Source organism: Macaca fascicularis, chromosome 1 (genome assembly GCF_037993035.2).
Source record: "Macaca fascicularis isolate 582-1 chromosome 1, T2T-MFA8v1.1".
NCBI lineage: Eukaryota > Metazoa > Chordata > Mammalia > Primates > Cercopithecidae > Macaca > Macaca fascicularis.
This window is the reverse complement of record NC_088375.1, coordinates 199,829,602-199,857,384: the sequence shown is the minus strand read 5'-3', so window position 1 is coordinate 199,857,384 and position 27,783 is coordinate 199,829,602. Positions and strand designations below refer to the sequence as shown.

Sequence of the window (27,783 nt, the reverse complement as noted above, 5' to 3'; positions counted from 1 at the left end):
GATCGAGACCATCCTGGCTAACACGGTGAAACCCCGTCTCTACTAAAAACACAAAAAACTAGCCGGGCGAGGTGGCGGGCGCCTGTAGTCCCAGCTACTCGGGAGGCTGAGGCCAGAGAATGGCATAAACCCGGGAAGCGGAGCTTGCAGTGAGCCGAGATCGCGCCACTGCACTCCAGCCTGGGTGACAGAGCAAGACTCCGTCTCAAAAAAAAAAAAAAAAAAAGATATTTGACATAAATATTGTTTTGTCACACTTGATAAATCTGTCTATATGCTAAATTTCCTTTTTGTTTCTTGTATGAAATAAGCAATTATAGTTTATGATGCTATTTTATAGGTTATAGTATGTAAGATCTTGAATTTATGCTCTATTTTAACAGATACAGTTTCTTCAGTAACAGCAACAGCAGATGTCATTGTGGAGGTAGGTTTTATTTTAACCTTTTTTTTTTACCACTGTCTGTTTTTAATAAGCAGAATTTTTTTGTTTGTTTGTTTGTTTGTTTACAGACAGAGTCTCGCTCTGCCACCCAGGCTGGAGTTCAGTGCCATGATCTCAGCTCACTGCAGCCTTTACCTCCTGGGTTCAAGCGATTCTCCTGCCTCAGCCTCCTGAGTAGCCGGGATTATAGGCACCTGCTACCATGCCCAGTTAATTTTTGTATTTTTAGTAGAGAAGGGGTTTCACCATGTTGGCCAGGCTGGTCTCAAATCCGCCCACTTCAGCCTCCCAAAGTGCTGGGATTACAGGCGTGAGCCACTGCACCTGGCCCAGATGTTTTTTATATATATATTTAATATATATTTCTATATTTAAATATATTTCTATATTTTATATATTTCTTATATGTTTTTAAATATATGTATTATATGTGTGTAGATTGTTTTAAACAGAAGGATTTTTTTCCTCTGGGTTCTTCGTTTAAAAAAATACTATGCAATTTGAGTCATCTGAGCAATAAAAATTATTTTTATGACAATTACATACCAAAAGGTCCTTCAAACATTTAATGCTGAATCTAGATTGCAAATAAATAAGTTATACGTAATTGTTAATGTTTCCCCCTAGTGGAGCTCATACTGTAACTCAGCCATTTATTTTACTATGTTATTAGAGTAGATATATTTGATATTTTAATTAATATTTGAAAACTCTTAAATGTTCTTTTCCCATTTTCTCCCAAAGCTTTCTAAGAGTTCACCTAGTGAACCCAGCAGTGCTATTGCTAGTAGTAGTATGGAACAGCCAAGCCTTTCACCATCTTCATCAGTATTCAGTCAGCATGCAATTGGTTCCAGTATAGAAGTACAAAAAGACAATATGAAATCTATGAAAATAAGTGATGAACTATGTCACCCAAAATGTACATCCAAAGTACAAAAAGTTAAAGGTAAATCAAGAAGTATTAAAAAATCTTGTTGTGCAGATTTTCAGTGTTTGGAAAACAGTAAAAAAGATGTGGCATTCTGTTATTCATGCCAGTTGTTCTGCCAAAAATATTTTAGCTGTGGAAGAGAGTCATTTGCAACGCATGGAACCTCTAATTGGAAAAAAACTCTGGAAAAATTCAGAAAGCATGAAAAAAGTGAAATGCATTTGAAGTCACTGGAATTTTGGAGAGAATACCAATTTTGTGATGGAGCTGTCACTGATGATTTATCTATTCATTCGAAACAGATTGAGGGAAATAAAAAGTACCTAAAGCTTATAATTGAAAATATTTTATTTCTTGGAAAGCAGTGTTTACCCTTAAGAGGAAACGACCAGTCAGTTTCATCTGCGAATAAAGGCAATTTTTTAGAATTGTTAGAAATGAGAGCAAAAGATAAAGGAGAAGAAACATTTCGACTTATGAATTCACAAGTTGACTTCTATAACAGTACACAAATTCAAAGTGATATTATTGAAATAATAAAGACTGAAATGTTGCAGGATATTGTGAATGAGATCAATGACTCCTCAGCATTTTCAATAATATGTGATGAGACAACCAACAGTGCCATGAAAGAACAGCTTTCAATTTGTGTAAGATACCCACAAAAATCATCAAAGGCTATCTTAATTAAGGAAAGATTCTTGGGTTTTGTTGATACTGAGGAGATGACTGGGACCCACTTACATAGCACCATCAAAACTTATCTGCAGCAAATTGGAATAGATATGGATAAAATACATGGCCAGGCCTATGATAGCACCACTAATTTGAGAATAAAATTTAATAAGGTAGCAGCAGAATTCAAGAAAGAAGAACCAAGAGCTTTATACATACATTGTTATGCACACTTTTTGGATTTATCAATAATTAGGTTTTGTAAAGAAGTAAAAGAACTCCGAAGTGCTCTAAAAACTCTCAGTTCTTTGTTCAACACTATTTGTATGTCTGGAGAAATGTTGGCAAATTTTCGAAACATTTGTAGGCTAAGTCAAAACAAAACATGCAAGAAACATATATCACAATCATGTTGGACAGTCCATGATCGTACATTACTATCTGTGATTGACACTCTTCCAGAGATTATTGAAACATTGGAAGTTATAGCAAGCCATTCTTCAAATACAAGTTTCGCTGATGAATTGAGTCATTTGCTGACATTGGTTTCCAAATTTGAATTTGTCTTTTGTTTGAAATTCCTGTATCGAGTGCTGAGTGTTACAGGAATTCTTTCCAAAGAGCTTCAAAATAAAACCATAGACATTTTTTCTTTGTCTTCAAAAATAGAAGCAATTTTGGAATGTTTATCATCTGAAAGAAATGATGTATACTTTAAAACAATCTGGGATGGAGCAGAGGAAATATGTCAAAAAATAACCTGTAAAGGTTTTAAAGTTGAAAAACCTTCTCTTCAGAAAAGAAGAAAAATTCAGAAATCAGTAGATCTTGGCAATTCAGATAATACGTTTTTTCCTACTTCAACAGAAGAACAATATAAAATTAATATCTATTACCAAGGATTAGATACTATATTACAAAATTTAAAGTTATGTTTTTCAGAGTTTGATTATTGCAAAATAAAGCAAATTTCAGAACTGTTATTTAAATGGAATGAGCCATTAAATGAATCAACAGCAAAACATGTTCAGGAATTTTATAAACTGGATGAGGACATTATCCCAGAACTTAGATTTTATCGACATTATGCAAAGCTCAACTTTGTCATAGATGATAATTGCATAAACTTCGTCAGTCTCGGCTGTTTGTTTATTCAGCATGGTCTTCACAGTAATATTCCTTGTCTCTCAAAGCTATTGTATATTGCTTTGTCTTGGCCAATTACTTCAGCAAGTACTGAGAATTCATTTTCTACCCTGCCTCGTCTTAAGACATATTTATGTAATACCTTGGGACAAGAGAAGCTTACTGGCCCAGCCCTAATGGCTGTTGAGCAGGAGTTGGTAAATAAACTAATGGAGCCTGAAAGACTCAATGAAATTGTGGAAAAGTTTATCAGTCAGATGAAAGAAATATAATACTTGTTCATTTGAACTTACCTAAAAGACTTGTATATCTGTTGGAATGTTTTTATTTCAAAATTGTTCAAAATTCAAAAGACACAGAATGATATACAGTGAAGTTTTCTTCCCTCCTTTAGAACTCATTTTCTCATCCCAGAAAGTGTTATCTTTTCCTTAAATATCCCTCTAGAGATATTTTTCCTAAGTGGTATTGTACAGTGTATACTGTTTTTAGCTTGTCTTCTCTGTGTAACATATTTTTGAGATTGTCCCATGTCGTTACATGAAGAGTTTCTTGATTCTTGGTCTATAACTGCAGATGTTATTGTATGAATGTACCATAATATATTTGAGCAGTCCCTGCTGACAGACATGTTTTTTCCTAACCTTTTGCTAGTATAAATAATGATTCATTTTTTAACCTTTTATATAGGTCATATTGCACTCGAGTGAGTTACTGTAAGCTGGAAATCTAAAGTTAGAATTATTAGGTTAAGATATGTGCATTTTTACTTTTGATAGATATTGGCAAGTTGCCATCTATAAGTATTGTGCCAATTTACAGTCCCACCCACAATGCATGAGAGTGCCTATTAAATTTTTATAAGTGTTATCAAATGTTTTGATCTTTCCCAATCTCTTACTTTAAAAATGGCATTTTAATCTCAGTAGAATTTTGTATATTAAGAATAAGGTTGGGGACTGGGCATGGTGGTTCACACCTATAATCTCAGCTCTTTGAGGGCCTACGCAGGAAGGAAGATCACTTGAGACCATGAGTTCAAGATCAGTTTGGCAACATAGTAAGACCCCAAAACTACAATTTTTTTTTTTTTTTTTAATTAGCAAAGTGTGGTGGTGCATACCTGAAGTCCCAGCTACTTGGGAGGCTGAAGCAGGAAGATTGCTTAAGCCCAGAAATTTGAGGCTGCAGTGAACCATGATTGCACTACTATGCTCCAGAGCCTAGGCAACAGAGTGAGACCTTATCTCTTTAAAACAAACAAGAGCCGCGCGCAGTGGCTCACGCCTGCAATCCTAGCACTTTGGGAGGCTGAGGTGGGCGGATCACGAGGTCAGGAGATCGAGACCATCCTGGCTAACACGGTGAAACCCTGTCTCTACTAAAAATACAAAAAATTAGCCGGGCGTGGTGGTGCACGCCTGTAGTCCCAGCTACTCGGAGGCTGAGGCAGGAGAATGGCGTGAACCCGGGAGGCGGAGCTTGCAGTGAGCCGAGATGGCGCCGCTGCACTCCAGCCTGGGCGACAAAGCGAGACTCTGTCTCAAAAACAATAAAAATAAAAATAAAAATAAATTAAAAAAACAAGAATAAAATTAGGTATCTATTTATTTGTTTGAGCCATTTGTATTTCCTTTTTTGTAAACTGTCCTGTTTAAATGTTAAAGTCATTGCTGTGTTTTTGGTTTATACATCTCAGCTGGATGACACAATAAATTACTAAGCCACGTTATGAAAATATAACTATATTTAAGTAACCTCAAAAGAAAAGACTATTTATACTAGAGAAGAGGGGTTTTTTTGAGACAGTTTCACTCTTGTTGCCCAGGCTGGAGTGCAGTGGTGTGATCTCGGCTCACTGCAACCACTGCCTCCCAGGTTCAAGCGATTCTCCTGCCTCAGCTTCCCAAGTAGCTTGGATGACAGGCGCATACCACTATGCCCAACTAATTTTTGTATTTTTAGTAGAGATGGGGTTTCATCATGTTGGCCAGACTGGTCTTGAACTCCTGACCTCAGGTGATCCGCCCGCCTGGGCCTCGCAAAGTGCTGGAATTATGGCATGAGACACCATGCCTGGCCAGAAAAGTTTAAATAACAAAGAAAATGTGTTATTCAAAGATTTGAAAGAATCAAATGGTGTATATATCTAGGCCTGGAATTTTTTTTTAAAGACTATTTCTCTGGCACTTTTCTCCAGCTGTTTCTCCTTTACCCTCTCATCAATTTTGAAAACTTATACTTTTTCTAGGAGAACATCCATTTCATTGAGGCTTTCTTTCAAATGCATTTGCCTAGAGTTGTAGAAAAAATTCTCTTAGTATCTTCTATATACCTGTTTTACTTTCTTTCTTTTCTTTTTTTTTTTTTTTAAAGATGGAGTCTCCCTCTGTTGCCCAGGCTGGAGTGTGTAAGGTGGCGCAATATCAGCTCACTGCAACCTCCACCTCCCGGGTTCAAACGATTCTCCTGCCTCAGCCTCCAAGTAAATGGGATTACAGGTGCCCATCACCACACTTGGCTCATTTTTTTGTATTTTTAGTAGAGATGGGGTTTCACCATGTTGGCCAGGCTGGTCTCGAACTCCTGACCTCAAGTGATCCACCAACCTTAGCCTCCCAAAGTGCTGGGGTTACAGGCATAAGCCACCATGCCCAGCCCTAACTAACTGATTTCCACCTTAAGAAAGAGAAAACAGGCCTGGCGCAGTGGCTCACACCTGTAATCACAGCACTTTGGGAGGCCGAGGCAGGCGGATCACTTGAGGTTGGGAGTTCGAGCCCAGCCTGACCAACATGGAGAAACCCCCGTCTCTACTAAAAATACAAAATTAGCCAGGCGTGATGGCACATGCCTGTAATCCCAGCTACTCCGGAGGCTGAGGCAGGAGAACAGCTTAAACCCCGGAGACTGTGGTTGTGGTGAGCCGAGATCGTGCCATTGCACTCCAGCCTGGGTGACAAAAGCGAAATTCTCAAAAAAAGGTAAAAATAAATAAAATAGGCTGGGCATGGTGGCTCATGCCTGTAATCCCAACACTGGGAGGCCAAGGCAGGCGGATCACGAAGTCAAGAGTTCAAGACCAGCCTGGCCAACATAGTGAAACCCCATCTCTATTAAAAATACAAAAAAAAATGAGCCGGGCATGGTGGTGGGTGCCTGTAATTCCAGCTACTCAGGAGACTGAGGCAGGAGAATCAGTTGAACCCAGGAGGCAGAGGTTGCAGTGAGCCAAGATCGCGCCATTGCACTCCAGCCTGGGCAATGAGTGAAACTCTGTCTCAAAAAAAAAAGAAAAGAAAATAGAAGACAATTAACTCTAGTATTGAATGCTTATTGCATATATTTTCAGTCTTTTAATGGAAGTGCTTTAGACTATGAACTTTCCTCTAAAGTCACCTTGGTCAACCATGTGTGTTTTTCATCATTTTCCAGCTGTTTTTAGTTGTAGTTTCTACCTTGTCATAAAATCAAGAGGTTGGTGTTCTTATTTTCATTTTCAAGTGTTTTCTACTCTTTGTAGTCTATTATAAAGCCAATAATGTAAAAAAATAAACTTAAGTATAACAGCTATCTTTGTTGAATGCCTATTAGCCTATTAAGTAACCTAGTACTTCCCTCAGTGTTTTACATATATTATTTCATTTAGTTCTCACAACAACCTATTATTTTACAGAGGAAACTTTAAAAAAAACAGACATTATAGATTACATAACTAATACGGGGGAAACTAGGATTTGTACCCAGGTAGCCTGACTCCAAAGCCCATCCTATCAATCACCATGCTGTACTACCTCTTAGACAACCATTATCACTTATAAATATTCCTAAATAAAAGATTACCAGAAGTCCATTAAAAAATAGATGGCTGGGCATGGTGGCTCACACCTGTCATCCCAATATTTTGGGAGGCCAAGGCGGGTGGATCACCTGAAGCCATGAGTTCAAGACCAGTCTGACCAATATGGTGAGACCCCATCTCTACTAAAAATACAAAAAAATGAGCCAGGCGTGGTGGTGCACACCTGTATTCCCAGCTACTTGGTAGGCTGAGACAGGCGAACTGCTTGAACCTGACAGGCAGAGGTTGCAGTGAGCCACGATTGCACCATTGCACTCCAGCCTAGGTGACAGAGCGAGACTCTGGCGCAGAAAAAAATTTTAAAAAAAGTAGATGTCAGAAATAGTTGTGTCATTTGTTAATCTCCCCAAATCCCTTCATAAAAACAGCAACTAGGAGACTTAAAGCAGAAATCCATGCACGGCATCTACTGCTAATCTTTGTGACAAGGTATCCACAATTCCAAAATATGATCAGATAGTGACAAACTCAAAAGCAGCTATAAGATCTGCTTGGGGCCGGGCGCGGTGGCTCAAGCCTGTAATCCCAGCACTTTGGGAGGCCGAGACGGGCGGATCACGAGGTCAGGAGATCGAGAGACCATCCCGGCTAACACGGTGAAACCCCGTCTCTACTAAAAAATACAAAAAAAAAAAACTAGCCGGGCGAGGTGGCAGGCGCCTGTAGTCCCAGCTACTCGGGAGGCTGAGGCAGGAGAATGGCGTAAACCCGGGAGGCGGAGCTTGCAGTGAGCTGAGATCCGGCCACTGCACTCCAGACAGAGCAAGAATCCGTCTCAAAAAAAAAAAAAAAAAAAAAAGATCTGCTTGGGACATCTGTGTAGAAAGCCATGGAGGAAAGGCAGTGGGACATCTGATGGCCTTAAGAATAGGAGAGCCCCCAAGTCAACATGTTTTCACTGGAAAGCATGGTAGGCCAAAAATAAAATTTAAAAAATTGGAACCAGGTGTGGTAGCTCATGCCTGTAATCCCAGCTCTTTGGGAGGCAGAGGCAGGTGGATCACCTGAGGTCAGGAGTTCGAGACCAGCCAGGCCAACATGGTGAAACCCCATCTCTACTAATACAAAAATGAGCCAGAGGTAGTGGTGGCAGGCGCGTGTAATCCGAGTTACTCAGGAGGCTGAGGCAGGAGAATCTCTTGAACCCAGGAGGTGGAGGTTGCAGTGAGCCGAGATCCTGCCACTGCACTCCAGCCTGGGCGACAGAACGAACGAGACTTCCATCTCAAAAAAAAAAAAAAATCTAGCAACAGCTGAAACACGGAAAGTTTCTATCGACTCCAATTTGCCCGTGAGTTTGGGGACAGTGCTAAGTTCTTTTTTTTTTTTTTTTTTTTTTTTTTTTTTTTTTGAGACGGAGTCTTGCTCTGTCGCCCAGGCTGGAGTGCAGTGGCCGGATCTCAGCTCACTGCAAGCTCCGCCTCCCGGGTTCACGCCATTCTCCTGCCTCAGCCTCCCGAGTAGCTGGGACTACAGGCGCCCGCCACTTCGCCCGGCTAGTTTTTTGTATTTTTTAGTAGAGATGGGGTTTCACCGTGTTAGCCAGGATGGTCTCGATCTCCTGACCTCGTGATCCGCCCGTCTCGGCCTCCCAAAGTGCTGGGATTACAGGCTTGAGCCACCGCGCCCGGCCTGTATTTTTTTTAGTAGAGACGGGGTTTCACCGTGTTAGCCAGGATGGTCTCGATCTCCTGACCTCGTGATCCGCCCGTCTCGGCCTCCCAAAGGGCTGGGATTACAGGCTTGAGCCACCGCGCCCGGCCGACAGTGCTAAGTTCTGAAGATGTTGTAGTGGTCTAGGTTCTCATGAAGTCTTGAAACTAACAAATTTGAGCTTCATTCCAAAACAAAACTCCTCTGAGGTTGTAGACTCCAAATTGAGCAGGACAGTGACAGTAAGAGGTAAAGGAAAGAAAAGGTACAGACAGAAGTGAGAGAGAAGCAGAGGAAACATCTCAAAGTATTAGGCTATTTTAGTCACTTTGTGAAAATAATGGAACTTCATGAGCCTTGAGGCTAGAAAAGCTATTCTGGCCCGTCTCTCCCAATAAGTACAGGAAAATGCATTTCACATGAAAGTAAGCGACAAAAAAGGATTATGAAATATAATACAAAATTGCATAGAAAACAGCAAAGTAAATCCCTACCAAACAGGTGAAAATTAACATGATGTTTCAAAACAAGCTAAAAGAGCCTGGGCAACATAGTGAGACCCCGTCTCTGCAAAAAATAAAAAAAGTAGCTGGACATGGTGGCTCACACCTGCAGTCCCAGCTACTTGGGAGGCAAAAGTGGGAGGATTGCCTGAGCCCAGGAGGTCGAGGCTGTAGTGAGCTGTGACTGTACCACTGCACTGCAGCCTGGATGACAGAGTAAGACACTGTCTCAATAAATAAATATTTAAAAAATAGGGGGCGGGGCCGATGGCCCCGGTCTGGAGCTAGCAGCCGCCACCGCCAACAACAACAACGTGTAGGGAGTAGCGGCGGCCGGAGACTGAGCAGGGGCCAGAGTTGCGGCTAGCGTGGGGCCTGCGCGTATGAGTGGCCGAGAGTTGCCCCTGCCGGAGACCTCAAACTCCAGGCGGAAGCGTTATTGGTGGGCTGAGCAGCCGTCGCCCGCGGCGCGGCGCCCCCCAGGCCCAGACCGCGGGGCGAAGGTCTAGCAGGCGCGGGACTGGCTTCTCTCAGAGTGAGCCCTTAGAGCCCGGCTCGAGATCTTCCTCGGCCTCGGGCCCCCTTCACTTTCAGGCCAGAGGCCAGAGAACGGTGATCATCACACACCCCGTCCGGCTTCCTGGCCTGGGCATTTTCTCCGCGGCCAAGCAGTGTTGGGGTTGTAGCCGCTGGGAGCTCCCTCCTGCCGCCACCTCTCCTGCTAGGAAGGGACTGACGCGTTCCCACCTTCTTGCTCTACACCTCCCCACTCTTCCCACTCAAGAATAAGTTTCTCTTCCCTCTCCATTGAAAACTCTGCCCCGGAGGTCCAAAACATCTATTTTGTGTGCCCTTCCCCAGCTCTTGGAGCAGCACCCTTAGAAGTATTGCCTACTTATCAGGGTTGAGAACCCTTCATTTTTGACTTGGCTTTTTTCCCGGCTTTGGGAGATAAAGGTCCCTTTCCACCCTCTTTACTAACGCTCTGCGCCCAAGGCCTTATCCTTTGGGGTCATCAGCTCCTTGGCCATTTCTATGTGTCTTCCCCCATCCAGCTTCCTCTGGGCTTCAATCTCCAGTCCCTGGCGGATCCGGTCAGTCCCACCCCTAGGTGGGAGTGACCAGGGGCCTCTGGCCCAGGATCCCCAACCCTGGAAGGCAGCTGCCAAGGCAGGAAGAGAATGGGGCATCCGATGCGCACCTGGCAGCTCAGGAGTCGGGGCTCCACTTACCCCACACAAGAAAATGAAAATGCCCAAAGAGCTCAATGCATTGATTGGTTTGGCTGGGGACAGCCAGAGAAAGAAGCCCAAGAAAGGTCCAAGCAGTCATCGCCCTGAGCCTCCTGACTCAGACTCTGAGTCCAGCTCCCAGGAGGAAGAGGAATTCGGTGTGGTTGGAAATGGCTCTCGCTTTGCCAAGGGAGGCTATTTAGGATGCTGCAAGATCTGTTATCTGCTCTGTGGTTCTGTCATCCTCGCTGCCTGTGTTGTGGCCTATGTTGGCTTGGTGTGGATGCAGGTTGCTCTCAAGGAGGATCTGGATGCCCTCAAGGAAAAATTTCGAACAATGGAATCTAATCAGAAAAACTCATTCCAAGAAATCCCCAAAATTAATGAAAAACTACTCAGCAAGCAAAAACAACTTGAGAAGATAGGATCTGGAGACATGAGTTTGAACAAAGTCTGAATAAACATCACAGAAATGAATAAGCAGTGCAGGGTCGGGTCATGAGTGGCCAGAGCCTATCCTGGCAGCTTAGAGTGCAAAGTGGGAACCTACCCTGGACAGGACGCCATCCCATCGCAGGGCTTACTCATACACACTCTCACACTCAGACTGGGACTATTTACACATGCCAACTAACCAAACATGCACAGCTTTGTGATGTGGGAGTACCCGGAGAAAACCCACGCCAACATGGGAGAACATGCAAACAGACAGTGGCCCCAGCCAGGAGTCAGATTTTTTTCTCATCAATGTTATAACCAAATGATGTTGAAAAAAAACATTATTCAAAGACCTTCTGTAAATAGGAAAGTTTACTTCTGTCCTAGAGCTTCATCTATGAAACTGGAAGAGATTGCACTGAAACCCTTTCCATTTCAGCATCAATATGCCTTCAAAGATGCTGGGACTGACTTATGAAGCCAGCCTGATAACAGAGGACTTCTCTGCGAGCACAGGCCCAAAAGCATGGGTGGTGGGAAAGCAGAAACTTGTGTTGTTTCCTAAGTGAGCTCAGCACTCTCTGACTGGTTTTCTAAAATTCATGTTGCACATCTCTGATGGTCTGTTCAAGTCAGAGGCATCTGTCCTAAACCAAAATAGGTGGAAAAATAAAAGTAGCCGGGCACGGTGGCTCACGCCTGTAATCCCAGCACTTTGGGAGGCCAAGGCGGGCAGATCACCCAAGGTCGGGAGTTTGAGACCAGCCTGGCCAGCATGGCGAAACCCCCGTCTCTACTAAAAATAAAAAATATTGGCCGGGCGCGGTGGCTCAAGCCTGTAATCCCAGCACTTTGGGAGGCCGAGACGGGTGGATCACGAGGTCAGGAGATCGAGACCATCCTGGCTAACACAGTGAAACCCCGTCTCTACTAAAAAATACAAAAAAACTAGCCGGGCGAGGTGGCAGGCGCCTGTAGTCCCAGCTACTCGGGAGGCTGAGGCAGGAGAATGGCCTGAACCCAGGAGGCGGAGCTTGCAGTGAGCTGAGATCCGGCCACTGCACTCCAGCAAGGGGGACAGAGTGAGACTCCATCTCAAAAAAAAATAAAAAAATAAATAAAAATAAAAAATAAAAAATAAAAAATATTAGCCGGGTCTGGTGGCGTGCATCTGTAATCCCAGATACTCCGAAGGCTGAGGCACGAGAATCACTTGAACCCAGCAGCAGAGGTTGGCAGTGAGCCAAGATCACGCCACTGCACTCCAGCCTGGGTGACAGAACAAGACTCCATCTCAATAAAAAAAATTAATTAAAACATAAAAGTAATATTTAACCATAAAAAATATTTTTTTAAAAAAAATTGGCCATTTCTCCATCTCAAAAGAATAAAAAATTCTAATTTTCCTTTTGATTTCTCCTTTATGAGTTATTTAAATGTATATTATGTAATCTCCAAATTTGGGGGTATTTTCCAGGTATCTTGTTATTAATTTCTAATGTAATTCCATTGTAGTCAGAGAACATTCACTGGATGATTTGAATCTTTTAAAATTTATGTTTATCACCAGACTTATTTTACAGTCCAGACTGTGGTCTATCTTAGTAAATTTTTCATCTGCCCTTAAAAATAACATGTGTTCTGTTGTTGTTAGGTAGAGTAGTCTATAAATATCAATTAGGCCAGCATGGTGGCTCATGCCTATAATCCGCATGATTTTGGAGGCTAAGGCTGGAAAAATCACTTGAGGCTAGGAGTTCGAGTCCAACCTGAGCAATATAGTGAGACCCTCTCCACCAAAAGCAAACAAACAAACAAAAACAAGCTTAACTGGACATGGTGGCATGCACTTATAGTCCTAGCTACTTGGCAGTCTGAGCTGGGAGGATCATTTGAGCCCAGGAGTTTGAGGTTACAGTGAACTATAATCGTATCACTGCGCTCCAGCCTGAGTGACAGTGGAAGACTCAGTCTCTAGAAAAAAAAATTAGGCCCAGCTAATTTTTGTATTTTTAGTAGAGATGGGATTTCACCATGTTGGCCAGGCTGGTCTTGAACTCCTGACCTCAGGTGATCCACCCAGCTCGGTTTCCCAAAGTGCTGGGATTACAGGCGTGAGCCACCGCACCCAGCCAAAAAAAAAGTTATAAATAAATAAATATCAGATAAGGTTGGCTGATAGTGTTGCTCAATTTTCTTATTCCTTGCTGATTTTCTCAATAATTACATAATATTGATTATGAAGGGATACCAAATCTCCAACCTTAATTATGAACTTCTCTATTTTTCCTGCAGTTCTAGCAGTTTTGGATTTGTGTATTTTGAATCTTTTTTTTTTTTTTTTTTTTTTGAGACAGAGTCTCGCTCTGTCACCCAGGCTGGAGTGCAGTGGCCAGATCTCAGCTCACTACAAGCTCTGCCTCCCAGGTTTACGCCATTCTCCTGCCTCAGCCTCCCAAATAGCTGGGACTACAGGCGCCCGCCACCTCGCCCGGCTAGTTTTTTGTATTTTTAGTAGAGACGGGGTTTCACCGTGTTAGCCAGGCTGGTCTCGATCTCCTGACCTCGTGATCCGCCCGTCTCGGCCTCCCAAAGTGCTGGGATTACAGGCTTGAGCCACCGTGCCCGGCCTATTTTGAATCTTTATTATTAAGTGTGTAGTGTTTAGAACAGGTATGTCTTTTTGTTTGTTTTTTGAGATGGAGTCTCACTCTGTCACCAGGCTGCAGTGCAGTGGTGTGATCTCAGCTCACTGCAACCTCTGCTTCCCAGGTTCAAGCGATTCTCCTGCCTCAGCCTCCTGGGTAACTAGGATTACAATCACGAGCTACCATGCTCAGCTACTTTTTGTATTTTTAGCAGAGACAGAGATTTGCCATATTGGCCAGGCTGGTCTTGAACTCCTGACCTCAGGTTATCTGCCCACCTCGGCCTCCCAAAGTGCTAGGATTACAGGCATGAGCCACTGCAACTGGCCTGCATTTTGTTTTGAAAGATATTTTTGCTGGATATAGAATTAGAGGTTAATAGTTTTTGGATTTTTTTTTTTATTTCTTTCAGTACTTTAAAGGAGTTAACTACCTCTGCTTGCATTGTTTTCTTCAAGAACTTGGCTGTCATTCTTATCTTTATTCTCTACATGCTGTGTCTTTTTTCTCTGGCTGCTTTCCTATTTCTTTTTTCTTTTTTTCTTTTTTTTTTTTTTTTGAGACAGAGTTTTGCTCTTGTCGCCCAGGCTGGAGTGCAGTAGCACAATATCAGCTCACTGCAACCTCCGCCTCCCAGGTTCAAGCGATTATCCTGCCTCAGCCTCCCAAGTAGCTGGGATTACAGGCACCTGCCACCACACCTGGCTAATTTTTGTATTTTTAATAGCGATGGGGGTTTTACCATGTTGGCCAGGCTGGTTTTGAACTCCTGACCTCAGGTGATCCATCTGGCTGCTTTAAAAAAAAAAAAATGTTGCTTCCATTCACAGTATGTAAAAGAAGAAGTGAAATGCCCTGGGGAAGTAGATGCTTCAAATCTCCCTGTCCACTAGTTCCAGGGCCTGGGAAAGTTCTTTCTTTGTTTAAATCTCAGCTCTTCCTGTTGCCTATGATATTCCTTATTGTTCAGTCCTCCAAGGAGGCTGTAAAGCAGCTCTGTATCCCCTTTTCTTTGTTTAATATAATATCCTTTCAGAGATAAAATGACAATTCCATTTCCCCCCAGACTGTTTTTGGAGACAGAGTCTTGCTTTGTCACCCAGGCTGGAGTACAGTGGTGTAATCTTGGCTTATTGCAACTTCTACTTCCCGGGCTCAAGCAATTCTCATGCCTCAGCCTCCCAAGTAGCTGGGACTGTAGGCTCATGTCACAATACCTGGCTAATTTCTGTATTTTTAGTAGAGACAGGATTTTGCCATGTTGCCCAGGTTGGTCTTGAAATCCTGACCTCAAGCGATCCACCCTGCTAGACCTCCCAAAGTGCTGGGATTACAGGCATGAGCCACTGCACTTGGCCAGAAAGCTTATTTTTAAAAGGTTGCGAAGTCTCATGTCCTGTAAAGAGAAAATAGAGGAGGAAGGGAGAAAAACAACAAACAAAGAACTATCCTGGAAAATCAATATAGGCCACAATACTCTGAAGTCAGTACATCAGTAGGCAGGTATGAAAGTGGGTTATCTATGTAAATAGGTTGCTGTTATTTTCTTCTGAAATTTAAGTTGTCTAGCTTCAGTTCTCAGGGCTTTAAGAAAGCACAGCTTAGGCCAGGCGCAGTGGCTAACGTCTGTAATCCCAGCACTTTGGGAGGCTGAGGCGGGCGGATCACCTAAGGTTGGGAGTTCAAGACCAGCCTGACCAACATGGAGAAACTGCATCTCTACCAAAAATACAAAATTAGCTGGGCATGGTGGTGCATGCCTGTAATTCCAGTTACTCGGGAGGCTAAGGCAGGAGAATCACTTGAACCTGGGAGGCAGAGGTTGCGGTGAGCCGAGATCGTGCCATTGCACTGCAGCCTGGGCAACAACAGCGAAACTCTGTCTCAAAAAAAGAAAATAAAAGAAAAGAAAGCACAGCTTAATTTTCAGTGACTCCAAATTAGGGAAAATGGAGAAGAAGAAGGAGAAAAAAATTGAAAATATTATTTTGCAGGCTCATAGTCAAGAAAATTAGAATTCAGTCCAAACTGTAGAAAAAAATAAAAATTGGTAAACATTAGGCAAGACTAGAATCTAACAACAGGTGTAGTAAAGTTTCTGAAACACAATTATTCTCTCTCCAGTTTCAGGACTGATGTGCTTTGTTATACTTGGCCTGATTATTTGTATACACTGCAGCAAGAATAATAATTATTTTTTTCCATAGGCTTTTAAAGTGGCTTTGATGGAACTTTGTTCAATAGAAGGAATCTCAGATAAGACTTTTTTAAAGGTGAGCCCAGCCATGGATTTGTATCATCAAATACCTATGAGTTGGGTGAATTCATCTCCTCTGAGGTTCCAAGATAAACCTGGGGCTCCTGGGCCTGTCAGAAAGTGACATTCTTTACTTACCACAGGTCAGGAACCCTGTACAGGGACTGTGTAGACAAAAGTATGAGGCCAGTTTTTTCCAAGGGGCTTTTATTGGCTCCATAAGTCATGTTCAGTTCCTTAAAGGAAAGCACACCATTCCAGTCAAAGCCTTGGTAAAATATCCAGTTTCTCCAATTGTGTCCTGTTACAAATGAAAACAGATTCTTATTGCACTTATGCAAATAATTGTATTGTCATAATTTAAGAATACTCACACTTTCCAAATTCTGTAGAAATCAGGTAGAGAGAAACAAATATGCTCCAAATTTTGTTCATAGGAGTATACTTTACTCAGTTGTTAAAAGCTGTAAATAGCTTAAAAGAAAAATTTTACTGACTCTGAAAAAAAAAGAATCAGCAACGTTTTTTGTTTGGTTGGTTTTTTTTGTTTTGTTTTTGTTTTTTGGTTTCTTTTTTTGAAACGGAGTTTTGCTCTTATTGCCCAGGCTAGAGTACAGTGGTACAAGCTCAGCTCACTGCAACCTCCGCCTTCCGGTTTCAAGCGATTCTCCTGCCTCAGTCTCCCAAGTTGCTGGGATTACAAGTACCCACCACCACGCCCAGCTAATTTTTTTTAGAGATGGGGTTTCATCATGTTGGCTAGGCTGGTCTTGAACTCCTGACCTCTGTTGATCCTCCCACCTTGGACTCCCAAAGTGCTGGGATTACAGGTGTGAATCACCATGCCTGGCCAAAATATGTATTATTTAATATAACTTTAGATTCTAAATTATGACAAGTTTGTCTACAAGTATTTATCCCATTACATTTACCTTATTTTATTTTAATCATTTACCTATATTATTTGTGAAAATTGCAATTGTCATCATTTAAAGTTATGAAACTGCCATTGCAAAATTATAACTGAGACAGTGAAAAAGATCTGCCCTAACTGACTCCATCTTGCCTCTAACCTCCAACCTGTCCGTGTTCATTCCTGGGTGTCAGGCAAACTAACTTTGGGAGGAATTTAGTTTATAGTTTAGCTTTGAAGAAAAGACGAACAGTCCTTTCCCAGAGCAAACCTCCTTACTACCTATGGACTAGACTGCCTAAAGCCTAGACTGCCTAAAGCCAAGCATTAGAAGTTATGGTAATCTTAGTAAATTCAAGATGTAGCTATTTTCATTAAACCAATATCAATGTGTTATTTATTTAAAAATACACAAGCAAAGATCATTCTGTTATGGGCTATGTTTATACTTTTGTAACCCTATGCCAAATTTTGACATCTTATAGTATTTGGCAGGGATGAGTATAAAATTGCTTGATTAATAAATGTGAACAAAAATATATGCTGGGCTGGGCGCAGTGGCTTACGCCTGTTACCCCAGCACTTTGGGAGGCCGAGGCAGGTAGATTACCTGAGGTTAGGAGTTTGAGACCACGCCTGGCCAACATGGTGAAACCCTGTCTCTACTAAAAACACAAAAATTAGTCAGGTGTGGTGGCGCACGCCTGTAATCCCAACTACTCAGGAGGCTGAGCCAGGAGAATTGCTTGAGCCCGGGAGATGGAGGTTTCAGTGAGCTGAGATTATGCCACTGCACTCCAGCCTGGCCAACAGAGCGAGACTCTGTCTCAAAAAAAAAAAAAAAAAAAAAAAAAAGTATGCTGGCAATCTTAAGACATTTCTGATATTACTTTACCAATAATTTTAAAGCTACCTTATTTATTAAAGATTTTACTTACGTCACGTAAACTTGAAAAACCATTTGACTAGTCTTTCCATGTTCAGATAAAGTATTTGATTTATACACTTTTGTTTTTCTTTAAGCCAATTAATAGAACTATTTTATATATTTTCAGGAGTGAAACATTGTGTACACAATACATGAATACACAGCTGTATTAGGTATGCCAATAGAAGTACATCTTGATTTATAAAAACCTTTCTTTTTGCCATCTTAAACTTTCAGATTCTTAATAACCTGTTTCACAACCCTAAGCAGCTGTCAGCTAAATAGCCTTAAATTTGCATATTCAAGGAAACAACTCAGGTGAAAATCAAATAGCAAAATGTACATCATAAGGTACAGAAAGAAAAAGTCTGGTGGTGCTAGAGGGAAATTAAAGATGGATATCAAATCAAACATAAAATTCTAGAAATCTATCATAGGATTGTATAAGGAGGTCAATTTTATTTAGATAGGGATATCTTTTAACTGGATCTCTGAGCTCTGGGCAGTGCTAGCAGTGAATCCTGGGTCTCTAAAAAGGGAGACTTGTTATGAGATTAGACCACGCGATGCTTTTAAAGTACACTTAACTTTTTTTTTTTTTTTTTTTTTAAAGATGGAGTCTCCCTCTGTTGACAGGCTGGAGTGCAGTGGCGCAATCTCAGCTTACTGAAACCTCCGCCTCCCAGGTTCAAACAATTCTCCTGCCTCAGCCTCCTGAGTAGCTGGGATTACAGGTGTCCGCCAGCACACCCAGCTAATTTTTGTGTTTTTGGTAGAGATGGGGTTTCATCATATTGGCCAGGTTGGTCTCAAACTCCTGACCCAGGTGGTCTGCCTGCCTTAGCCTCCCAAAGTGCTGGGATTACAGGCGTGAACCACTGCACCCAGCCATCACACAGACATCTTGGATGCTAGCTTTTAATTAGCTGACTTTTAACTATTGAGTTCCTTTAAAAAAAATTTTTTAACCTCATTACCATATTTCAGCTAGGACAAATTGCTGCTATTTCGGAAGTATAGTCATTGCTCTTTCAGTTTGGCCTGGCTAGCAAAAAGGTGTCCTTGTTATGTAAATAAACCCCTTAGTAGTCAAAATAAAAAAATCTTTCCTTTTTTTTTTTCCTTTTGTTGGCTGTTTTTTCTCCCCCACCATACCACTTTTGTGTTGTGGGGGTGGAGGGGGAATTTAACCATTTCAGGGCCTTGTTCCCCATAATTTGGAACTTTCCTTCGGATTTGATCAAGACAGATAAAGTTGGTCAAACCCAATGGGAAAAGGACCAAAACAGCAACAAAAATGGACACAAACAACAACAACAAAAAACAGTTAAGCAAAACAAACGACCGCACAACTGAGTGCTCTAATGGTAAGGAGAAATTAAGAGCAGCTGGTTGTTACCTTTAGACAAGACAAAACTCCAATTCATCTACTTATTTAGGGATGGATCTCAGGCTGAAGACTGCTCCCTACCATCCTAGAAGCAAGAAGAAAAAAAAAAAAAACTCACCTTCCCTATTGGAAGCAAGCTCAAACTCCGTAGAGGAGTTAACCTGCATTCCATCATCATGGAAGCTGGAAAACTTGCCTGCCTTGTTGGAAGCAAGTAAAACTAAAAGAAAAAAAAGGAAGTTGTACAGCAAAATAATCCTTTAGATCTCAACCAAATCTTGGGAAATCAGGGATTCTCTGGAGTGGGTGATCCAGGCCTCAGCAAGTTGTCCTATTGGTTTGAGCCATAAAGATAGATCAAGCTGGTACCAGGCACCAACAGGAGGTTTGTCAAGGTCAGGGGCACCTCCACTCAGAATCCCTTCATGGTTACCAAAACGAACCCCGAAAATCTGAGACAGATCTCAGTTCATTTTGAAAGTTGATTTTGCCAAAGTTGAGGATGCACACCCATGACACAGACTCAGGAGGTCCTGATGACATGTGCCCAACGTGGTCAGAGCACAGCTTGGTTTTATAGATTTTAGGGAGACATGAGACAGCCATCAACATATGTAAAATGAACATTGGTTTGGTCCAGAAAGGCGGGACAACTCGAAGCAAAAGTGGGACAACTGAAAGCAAAAGCAGGACAACTCGATGTAGGGAGGGGCCTTCCAGGTCATAGGTAGATAAGGGACAAAGGGTTGCATTCCTTTGAGTTTCTGATTAGCCTCTCCAAAAGAGGCAGTTAGATATGCATTTATCTCAGTGAGCAGAGGGGTGATTTTGAATAGAATGGGAGGCAGGTTTGCCCTCAGCAGCTCCCAGCTTGACTTTTCCCTTTAGCTCAGTAATTTTGGGGGCCCAAGATATTTTCCTTCCACACCCTGTTAACACTGAGCTGAGAGAGGTTCCGGCACTCACCATGAGTATTCCAAATTCCCGACACCCACAAACATATGAGTTCTCTCCCAAAACTCATCACACTCTGTATACATCACAATTATAACCTTAGCACGCTGTATTGTAATTATTTGCATGTATATCTGCCCTCTAAGCTCCTTAAAGTGTTGGGGGAGCTCTTCTTTTATTGAGTGTTTTTTTTTTTAACTTGCCACTTTAACCATTTGAAGTATACAGTTCAGTGGCATTAACTACATTCACAATGTTATCCAACCATCACTTCAATCTATTTACATATTTTTTATTACCCCCAAACAGAAACTTCCCATTCATCCCTACCCTAACGTCTGATAATCTCTCGTCTTTCCGTCTCTATCGTCTATCCTAGAGATCTCATATAAGTGGAGTCATACAATATATATATATTTTTTGAGATGGAGTCCTGCTCTGTCACGGCAACCTCTGTCTCCAAGGCTCAAGAGATTCTCCTGCCTCAGCTTCCCGAGTACCTGGGATTACAGGTGTGCACCACCATGCCTGGCTAATTTTTGTATTTTTAGTAGAGACCAGATTTCACCATGTTGGCCAGGCTGGTGTCAAACTCCTGACCTCGTGATCCACCTGCCTCAGCCTCCCAAAGTGCTGGGATTACAGGCTGAGCCACTGCGCCCGGCCTATTTTCTATTCTTATACAACTTCTTGTTCTTTGTTCGGGGATTCAGTTAACTTACATGGAAAGAGTTTGATCATTTTGTTACTACTTTTGTCATTTGTCCAGCAGGTCTGAAGTAGTGCTCAAGCTGGGGCTAATTAGACAAAGCAAGCCCTACCTGAGTATCTTCCCAGTGCCTGGTGAATTACGAATTTTCCTAGTCTAGCTGCTGAGAACAGGCACTATTCTCAGTCCTGTATGAGTGCCAGGCACTGTTCTCCAATCCATTCTAATGGTTTTATCTCAGTTTCAGAAGTTTCTCTCACACATGCACTGATCAGCACTCTGCTGAATGTTTGAGGGAGGCCCTCTGCAGATACCTGGACGTCTGGTACAAATTTAAAGACCTTGATGTTGAAGGAGTGAAGGACATGCCATCCCAAAATATGCTGGATTGGTATATTGATTATTTCTAGCTAAAAACATTGGTGAGGACAGAGGTGGTGGCTCACGTCTGCAATCCCAACACTTTAAGGCCAGGGGTTCGAGACCAGCCTGGCCAACATGGTGAAACCTTGACTCTACAAAAAGTACAAAAATTAGCTTGGCATAGTGGTGCATACCTATAATCCCAACTGTTTGGGTGGCTGAGGCACAAGAATTGCTTGAACCTCGGGAGGTGGAGGTTGCAGTGAGCCAAGATTAAACCACTACACTCCAGCCTGGGCAACAAAGGGAGACTGTCTCAAAACAAAAACAAAACAAAATGTTAGCGAAATTGTAGTTTCGGGAAGAACTAGCTGACCTGTCCCTTCCTGCACGCAGCAAGCCATAAGGATTCCTCCAGGAGGAGTACCCTCCCCATACCAGGGTGAGAAAATGGCCCTCATTATCAGAGACACACGGTGAGGCTGCCATAGACCCAAATAAACATACTCAACCAAGTAACTCTTGTCTTCTGTTAGTTTTACACCCTCCCCTACATTGCCTAGTGACTCCCCTAGAAATTTACTACCCCTCGCCAGATTTTCTTTATTCTGTCATTGCTTCTCAAGTTCATCATCCTTTGTCTAAAAAGTATAAACACAGCCGGGTGCGGTGGCTCATGCCTATAATCCCAGCACTTTGGGAGGCCAAGTCGGGAAGATCACTCGAGGTCAGGAGCTCGAGACCAACCTGGTCAACATGGTGAAACCCTGTCTCTACTTAAAATACAAAAATTAGCCAGGCGTGGTGACGGGTGCCTGTAGTCCCAGCTACTTGGGAGGCTGAGGCAGGAAAATTGCATGAACCAGGAGACAGAGGTTGCAGTGAGCTAAGATCGGTCCACTGCCCTCCAGCCCAGGCAACAGAGCAAGACTCCATCTCAAAAACCAATTAAATAAATAAATAAATAAATAAATTCGCCAGGCATGGTGGTGTGTGCCTGTAGTCCCAGCTACTCAGGAGACTGAGGCAGGAGAATTGCCTGAACCCGGGAGGCGGAGGCTGCAGTGAACCAAGATCACACCACTATACTACAGCTTGGGCAGCAAAGCCAGACTTTGTCTCAAAAAAAAAAAAAAAAAAGAAAAATCAGCCCTGCATAGTGGCACATGCCTATACTCCCAGCTACTCGAGAGGCTGAGCCAGGAGGATCTCTCAGGCCTAGGAAGTCAAGGCAGCAGTGAGCTATCTTTGCACCACTGCACTCCAACCTGGGTGATAAAGTGAAAGACCCTGTCTCTAAAAAAATAAAAAAAATGTAAAAGTATCAAATTATACCGTTTAAATATATGCATTTTATTGTGTATCACGTATCCCTCAATAAATGTGGGTAGAATTAGTGACTCACAGACACTAGGAATTCTATAGAGGCTCAGATATACATTTCAGGAACAACTGACAAGTAATATAAGAACATCTATATATAGAACATCTTGTTCCATCTTCTTGTTTTTATATTCATGTTCAATTACTTTTTAAGTCTCATTTCTTAGAGGCAGAATTCATAGATTTCTTAGGTATTTTTTCCCTAAAGGCAGAGCCTGAGACAAAGACATGGTTGGGGTTGTTTATTTGGGAGGTGACCCCAGGAAGTGGAAGTGAAGGAGTGGAGAATATGATTGAAATAAGAAAGGGGGCCGGGCGAGGTGGCTCAAGCCTGTAATCCCAGCACTTTGGGAGGCCGAGACGGGCGGATCACAAGGTCAGGAGATCGAGACCATCCTGGCTAACACAGTGAAACCCCGTCTCTACTAAAAATACAAAAACTTAGCCGGGCGAGGTGGCAGGCGCCTGTAGTCCCAGCTACTCGGGAGGCTGAGGCAGGAGAATGGCGTGAACCCGGGAGGCGGAGCTTGCAGTGAGCTGAGATCCGGGCACTGCACTCCAGCCTGGGTGACAGAGCGAGACTCCGTCTCAAAAAAGAAATAAGAAAGGGATGGCCGGGCGCGGTGGCTCAAGTCTGTAATCCCAGCACTTTGGGAGGCCGAGACGGGCGGATCACGAGGTCAGGAGATCGAGACCATCCTGGCTAACACGGTGAAACCCGTCTCTACTAAAAAATACAAAAAAAAAAAACTAGCCGGGCGAGGTGGCGGGGCTGTAGTCCCAGCTACTCGGGAGGCTGAGGCAGGAGAATGGCGTAAACCCGGGAGGCGGAGCTTGCAGTGAGCTGAGATCCGGGCACTGCACTCCAGCCTGGGTGACAGAGCGAGACTCCGTCTCAAAAAAGAAATAAGAAAGGGATGGCCGGGCGCGGTGGCTCAAGTCTGTAATCCCAGCACTTTGGGAGGCCGAGACGGGCGGATCACGAGGTCAGGAGATCGAGACCATCCTGGCTAACACGGTGAAACCCGTCTCTACTAAAAAATACAAAAAAAAAAAAACTAGCCGGGCGAGGTGGCGGGGCTGTAGTCCCAGCTACTCGGGAGGCTGAGGCAGGAGAATGGCGTAAACCCGGGAGGCGGAGCTTGCAGTGAGCTGAGATCCCGCCACTGCACTCCAGCCTGGGCGACAGAGCGACTCTGTCTCAAAAAAAAAAAAAAAAAGGAAAAGAAATAAGAAAGGGGAAAAAAATCCAATAAAGGGTGTTACTAAAGTGGTCACCATGCAAAGAACAACTGGGGCTCAATCTTACTGGGACTCTCTAAGGAACCATGTAGACAGTACTTTGGACCGTCCTACTGAAGAGCAGGGAGGTTGGGGCATTTATCCACCAATTCTAACTGAGAATTCCCCTGGGATATTAATTCCCCCACACTTACAGGTTGTGCCTCCAAATGGCAAGCAGTACCCCCGAAGCAGGAAAAGAGATGCCCCCATAGCCCTTGTTTGATGTGGGATGATGATAAGTACGTGAGAATTTCCATACAGAGATCAAAGCTGCACTCAAGTGAGCCTCTTAAGTGGATGAGGCAAGACTATAAAAGTGATTAAAAGCACAGGTTCTGGAGTCATTCAACCCTAATGCAAATCTCAGTTCCATCATTTTGTACTTTGAGCCTAAGCAACTTTTTTTTTTTTTTTTTTTTTTTGAGATGGAGTCTCACTCTTTCTCCAGGTTGGAGTGTAGTGGTGCAATCTCGGTTCGCTGCAACCTCTGTCTCCTGGGTTCAAGCGATTCTCGTGCCTCAGCCCCCCGAGTAGCTGGGACTACAGGCGCCCACCATTACACTAGCTAATTTTTGTATTTTCAGTAGAGAGGGGGTTTCGCCATGTTGGCCAGGCTGGTCTCGAACTCCTGACCTCAGGTGATCCACCTGCCTCAGCCTCCCAAAGTGCTGGGATTGCAGACATGAGCCACTGCGCCCGACCGCAACAATAATTTAGATAATGCATATCAAGTGCTTAGCACAGTATTTGCCACATGGTAACAATCAACTCAATTATGTATTTTATTCATCAGAGAAGATTCCAGATAACTTTACCTACCCTCAAAGGGCAAAGTTTCCTCATCACTCAGGATATTCTTACCAAATTAATCGTGGGTTTTGAAGACAAAAGCAAATCATAGGGTACAAAAATTTTACTGGACAGAAAAAGGAGACTGACCAAAGTGGCTAGTCTGAGAGAAAAGTAGGTTCCTGGATAAGGAAATCAAGCTAAGTACTTTTAAGACTAATCATAATTCTTAAATACTATAAAAGAAATACACCAGCCACGCACGGTGGCTCATGCCTGTAATTCCAGCACTTTGGGAGGCCGAGGTGGGAAGATCACCTGAGGTCAGGAGTTCAAGACCAGCCTGTCCAATATGGCAAAACCCCTCTATACTAAAAAATACAAAAATTACCCAGGCATGGTGGCAGACGCCTTTAATTCCAGCTACTTGGGAGGCTGAGGCAGGGAGAATTGTTTGAACCTGGGAGGTGGAGGTTGCAGTGAGCTGAGATGTAACCACTGCACTCCAGCCTGGGCGACAGAGCAAGACTCCGTCTCAAAAAAAAAAAAAAAAAAAAGAGAGAGAAGCACATCAAAAATCTTTTTTGTTTTGTTTTGAGATGGAGTCTCGCTCTGTCGCCCACGCTGGAGTGCAGGGGCGCGATCTCTGCTCACTGCAAGCTCCGGCTCCCGGGTTCACGCCATTCTCCTGCCTCAGCCTCCCGAGTAGCTGGGACTACAGGCGCCGCCATCACGCCCGGCTACTTTGTATTTTTAGTAGAGACGGGGTTTCACCGCGTTAGCCAGGATGGTCTCGATCTCCTGACACCTCATGATCCGCCTGCCTTGGCCTCCCAAAGTGCTGGGATTACAGGCGTGAGCCACCGAGCCTGGCCCAAAAATCTTTTTAAAAATGTCTCCGGCCGGGCGCGGTGGCTCAAGCCTGTAATCCCAGCACTTTGGGAGGCCGAGGCGGGTGGATCACGAGGTCAGAAGATCGAGACCATCCTGGCTAACATGGTGAAACCCCGTCTCTACTAAAAATACAAAAAACTAGCCGGGCGAGGTGGTGGGCGCCTGTAGTCCCAGCAACTTGGAGGCTGAGGCGGGAGAATGGCGTAAACCCGGGAGGCGGAGCTTGCAGTGAGCAGAGATCGCGCCACTGCACTCCAGCGTGGGCGACACAGCGAGACTCCGTCTCAAAAAAAAAAAAAAAAAAAAAGTCTCCTATTCGTTCAATTTATTGAGACCGAAACAAAATAAAATGTTGTTTTAAGTAATATGTTTCCAGCATATTTAAGAACAAAGCCATATTTAATTTTCTTTAAAAAAAAAAAATAGGGGGAAACCACTTTTATATCTAGTTGTACTAAAATACTCCATATTTTTTTATTTTATTTTTTATTTTTATTTTATTTTATTTTACTTTTTTTACTTTTTTTTAAAATTATACTTTAAGTTCTAGGGTACATGTGCATAACATGCAGGTTTGTTACATATGTATACTTGTGCCATGTTGGTGTGCTGCACCCATCAACTCGTCAGCACCCATCAACTCGTCATTTACATCAGGTATAACTCCCAATGCAATCCCTCCCCCCTCCCAAATACTCCATATTTAATGCCAATATTAAATATAAGAAACCTTATACAACCAAGCAAGCAGAGAAAAAAAAATATTGGATAGGTTTATTGAGGGGTGAAATAAACTGTTATTTTCTTGTTCTGACCAAGAACATTTAAAAACTATTCCTATTTATTAACCCCTGACTACATACGCTATTCTGGGAATTTCTAATGTCTACCATAGGATACTAAAGACCCAAACTACACCAGATCTTCAAACATTTCAGCATGAGGAGAGCTCATGGATCCTCTTCACAAATTCAGTGTGTGACTCTAGTGAAGACATTACCACATCAAAGTGTCCTTACACAGGAGACAGCAATAAAACTATCTACGGTAATCATGTCCAGGAGTGTTGGAAAAATCAATACACACACCTGGGACACGTAAAGCTCTTTTTTTTTCAAATGAAATAGCAACTGGGTGCAGTGACTCAGGCTTTTCATCCTGGCACTTTTGGAAGCTAAGGTGGGAGGACTGCTTGAGCCCAGGAGTTAAAGACCAGCCCGGCCAACATGGCAAGACCCTGTCTCTACAAAACAAAATTAAAAATTAGCTGGGCATGGTGGCACAAACCTGTGTTTCCAGCTACCCGGGAGGCTGAGATGGGAGGATCACCTGGGCCTGGGAGGTTAAGGCTGCAATGAGCGGTGGTCCTGCCACTGCACTCCAGCCTGGGCGACAGAGTGAGACCCCATCTCTAAAATAAATAGAATATAATAATAAAATAAAATAGAAATAACTTCCCACATAGTAGTAGTCCCAGCTACTCGGGAGGCTGAGGCGGGAGAATGGCGTGAACCCGGGAGGCGGAGCTTGCAGTGAGATTGTCAAGATCGCACCACTGCACTCCAGACTGGGTGACAGAGCGAGACTCTGTCTCAAAAAAAAAAAAAAAAAAAAAAAATTAGCCAGGCATGGGCTGGGTGCCGTGGCTCATGTCTGTAATCCCAGCACTTTGGGAGGCTGAGGCAGGTGGATCACCTGAGGTCAGGAGTTCGAGACCAGCCTGCCAACAGGGTGAAATCCCCTCTCTACTAAAAATACAAACAAATTTGCCAGATGTGGTGGTGCACGCTTGTAGTCCCAGCTACTTGGGAGACTGAAGGACGAGAATCGTTTTAACCTGGGAGGCGGAGTCTACAGTGAGCTGAGATTGCGCCACTGCACTCTAGCCTGGGAGACAAGAGCAAAACTCCGTCTCAAAAAAACAAAAACAAACAAAAAAGATAACTTGCTTTTTCTTGAGGCTTTGAAAACGACCTGGTCTGGTCTTTGTAAAATAATGAATGATGTTTAAATAGTAGTTGTCTACAGGAACGAGGCATAATAGAATCTTCTATACTACATATTTTTTCTTTTTTTGAGATGGACTCTCCCTCCATTACCCAGGCTGCAGTACAGTGGCACCATCTCAGCTCACTGCAATCTCCGTCTCCCAGGTTCAAGCTATTATCCGGCCTCAGCCTCCCAAGTAGCTGGGATTACAGGCATGTGCCACCACGCCCAGCTAATTTATTTTTGTATTTTTAGTAGAGACGGCGTTTCACCATATTGGCCAGGCTGGTCTCGAACTCCTGATCTCGTGATCTGCCCACCTCGGCCTCCCAAAGTGTTGGGATTACAGGCATGAGCCATCGCGCCCGGCCTTCAGATGTTCTTTCAAGTAGCT

At 43.2% G+C, this 27,783-nt stretch overlaps 2 protein-coding genes across 10 annotated transcripts in view; one reads left to right on the top strand and one right to left on the bottom strand.

The window, feature by feature from the left end:
• The window catches only part of ZMYM1 (zinc finger MYM-type containing 1), a 37,955-nt gene extending 33,880 nt beyond the window's left edge, over nt 1-4,075 (top strand). For all 9 annotated transcript variants that reach the window (XM_005544010.5, XM_074012575.1, XM_005544007.5 and 6 more), the window contains 2 exons: nt 384-427; nt 1,190-4,075. In XM_005544010.5, coding sequence (XP_005544067.3) covers nt 384-427; nt 1,190-3,472 — 2,327 coding nt within the window. In that variant the 3' untranslated portion in view covers nt 3,473-4,075. The remainder of the gene's footprint in view (nt 1-383; nt 428-1,189) is intronic.
• Nucleotides 1,710-27,783, bottom strand: part of SFPQ (splicing factor proline and glutamine rich) — a 64,606-nt gene continuing 38,532 nt past the window's right edge. The window contains exons 12-13 of the transcript XR_012422768.1: nt 15,932-16,094; nt 1,710-2,747 (exon numbers count right to left, since the gene is read on the bottom strand). The gene's annotated coding sequence lies outside the window, so the exon portion shown is untranslated. The remainder of the gene's footprint in view (nt 2,748-15,931; nt 16,095-27,783) is intronic.